At 38.4% G+C, this 1,493-nt stretch overlaps 1 gene segment (V, D, J or C); it reads left to right on the top strand.

The window, feature by feature from the left end:
- Positions 1-730: 730 nt before the first annotated feature.
- LOC502791 (immunoglobulin kappa variable 1-39-like) lies at positions 731-1,219 on the top strand. The segment is given in 2 exon segments: positions 731-785; positions 897-1,219. Coding segments are annotated over 2 exon segments (378 nt in total).
- The last annotated feature ends 274 nt before the right edge of the window (positions 1,220-1,493 follow it).

Here is a 1,493-nt window from a genome sequence, read left to right on the forward strand (position 1 = left end):
TATGCTGACAAACCATGGGATATAATGAAAAGTGTAGAAAAGAGCAAAATATGGAAAATCCCAAACTTAGCAAAAGTTGTACCCATTTAGTCTGTAAGCATGAACATACCTCCATGTTCACATGGAGTAAGAACTTCAAGTGACTCAGATTGCTTGGATCAAGGTGTTCTATGTACATGTACATACATGTGTTTTTACTCTATTTAGACTGTAGTTTTCAATGTTAAAACTGTAATATCTCGTGTTTTAATTCATTGAATTTGTTTATGAGAAATTGTCCTTTTAACTTCAAGAAATGTTACTCCAAACACTTCTTTTATGGGGAACACATTCTATTTTTTTTAACCAATTTTAATTATTTTAGTGAGCTAAAAATCTAATAGTTTCTTCTCTGCTGTGTATTCCCTGACAACAGGACATTATTCTATATTACAACAGTTTATATTTGAAATATTTTATTTAACATAGAGACTAACATTATTACAAATGCCATCTGCAAATTTAATTACTTGAAAAGAAATTCATTCTCTGGAGACAAACAAGTGGTTTGACCTCAGGCATCTGGGGACACTGGGCTTGTGCTAAGTGCTGAGATCAACAAGCCTTTGAGCTGTACTCAGCAATATCTGGTTCCCATTGATTTGCATGTCCTCACTGCCCAGTCTAGGGAACTTCTTCATATACCTGTCACACATATACTGTGCCACTGTCATTGCAGTCAGAACTCAGAATGGACATGAGGGCCCATGCTCAGTTTCTTGGGTTCTTGTTGCTGTGGTTTGCAGGTAAAATGAACTGAAATGGGAATTTCACTTATTAGTGTTGACTGGTATTTGGGTGATGTCATCCTTTATAATGCTTAATTGTGTGGATATTCATTATGTCTCCACTTCTAGGTGCCAGATGTGACATTCAGATGACCCAGTCTCCATCCTCCTTGTCTGCATCTCTGGGAGACAGAGTCACTATTACTTGCCGGGCAAGTCAAGACATTGGAAATTATTTAACCTGGTTCCAACAGAAACCAGGGAAATCTCCTAGGCGTATGATTTATGGTGCAACCAACTTGGCAGCTGGGGTCCCATCAAGGTTCAGTGGCAGTAGGTCTGGATCAGATTATTCTCTGACCATCAGCAGCCTGGAGTCTGAAGATGTGGCAGACTATCACTGTCTACAGTCTATCCAGTATCCTCACACAGTGATACAAGTCATACCATAAACCCCGAGGAAGCAGAAGTGAGAGGCTTGGTTGCTCCATCTGCCTTTCTTCATGATTCACTCACTCTAAGCATTTCTCAGATATCCCAAGCAGTGTCTGACAGTTCAACAAAAAGGAAATACTTGAGAAAGTCCATTACTGAAAGACAAGGGGATTTATATTTCTACTTAAAGCTAAATCCTTACAATGATGAGAATTCTGAACTTCTTCCCAGCTAGGGATCAAAGACAGTTGAAACTCCAGAAGAATTACTTTCAGTTTCATAGAAGTAAAA

The sequence above is a fragment of the Rattus norvegicus genome, chromosome 4, assembly GCF_021556685.1.
Source record: "Rattus norvegicus strain SHRSP/BbbUtx chromosome 4, alternate assembly SHRSP_T2T, whole genome shotgun sequence".
Taxonomy (NCBI): domain Eukaryota; kingdom Metazoa; phylum Chordata; class Mammalia; order Rodentia; family Muridae; genus Rattus; species Rattus norvegicus.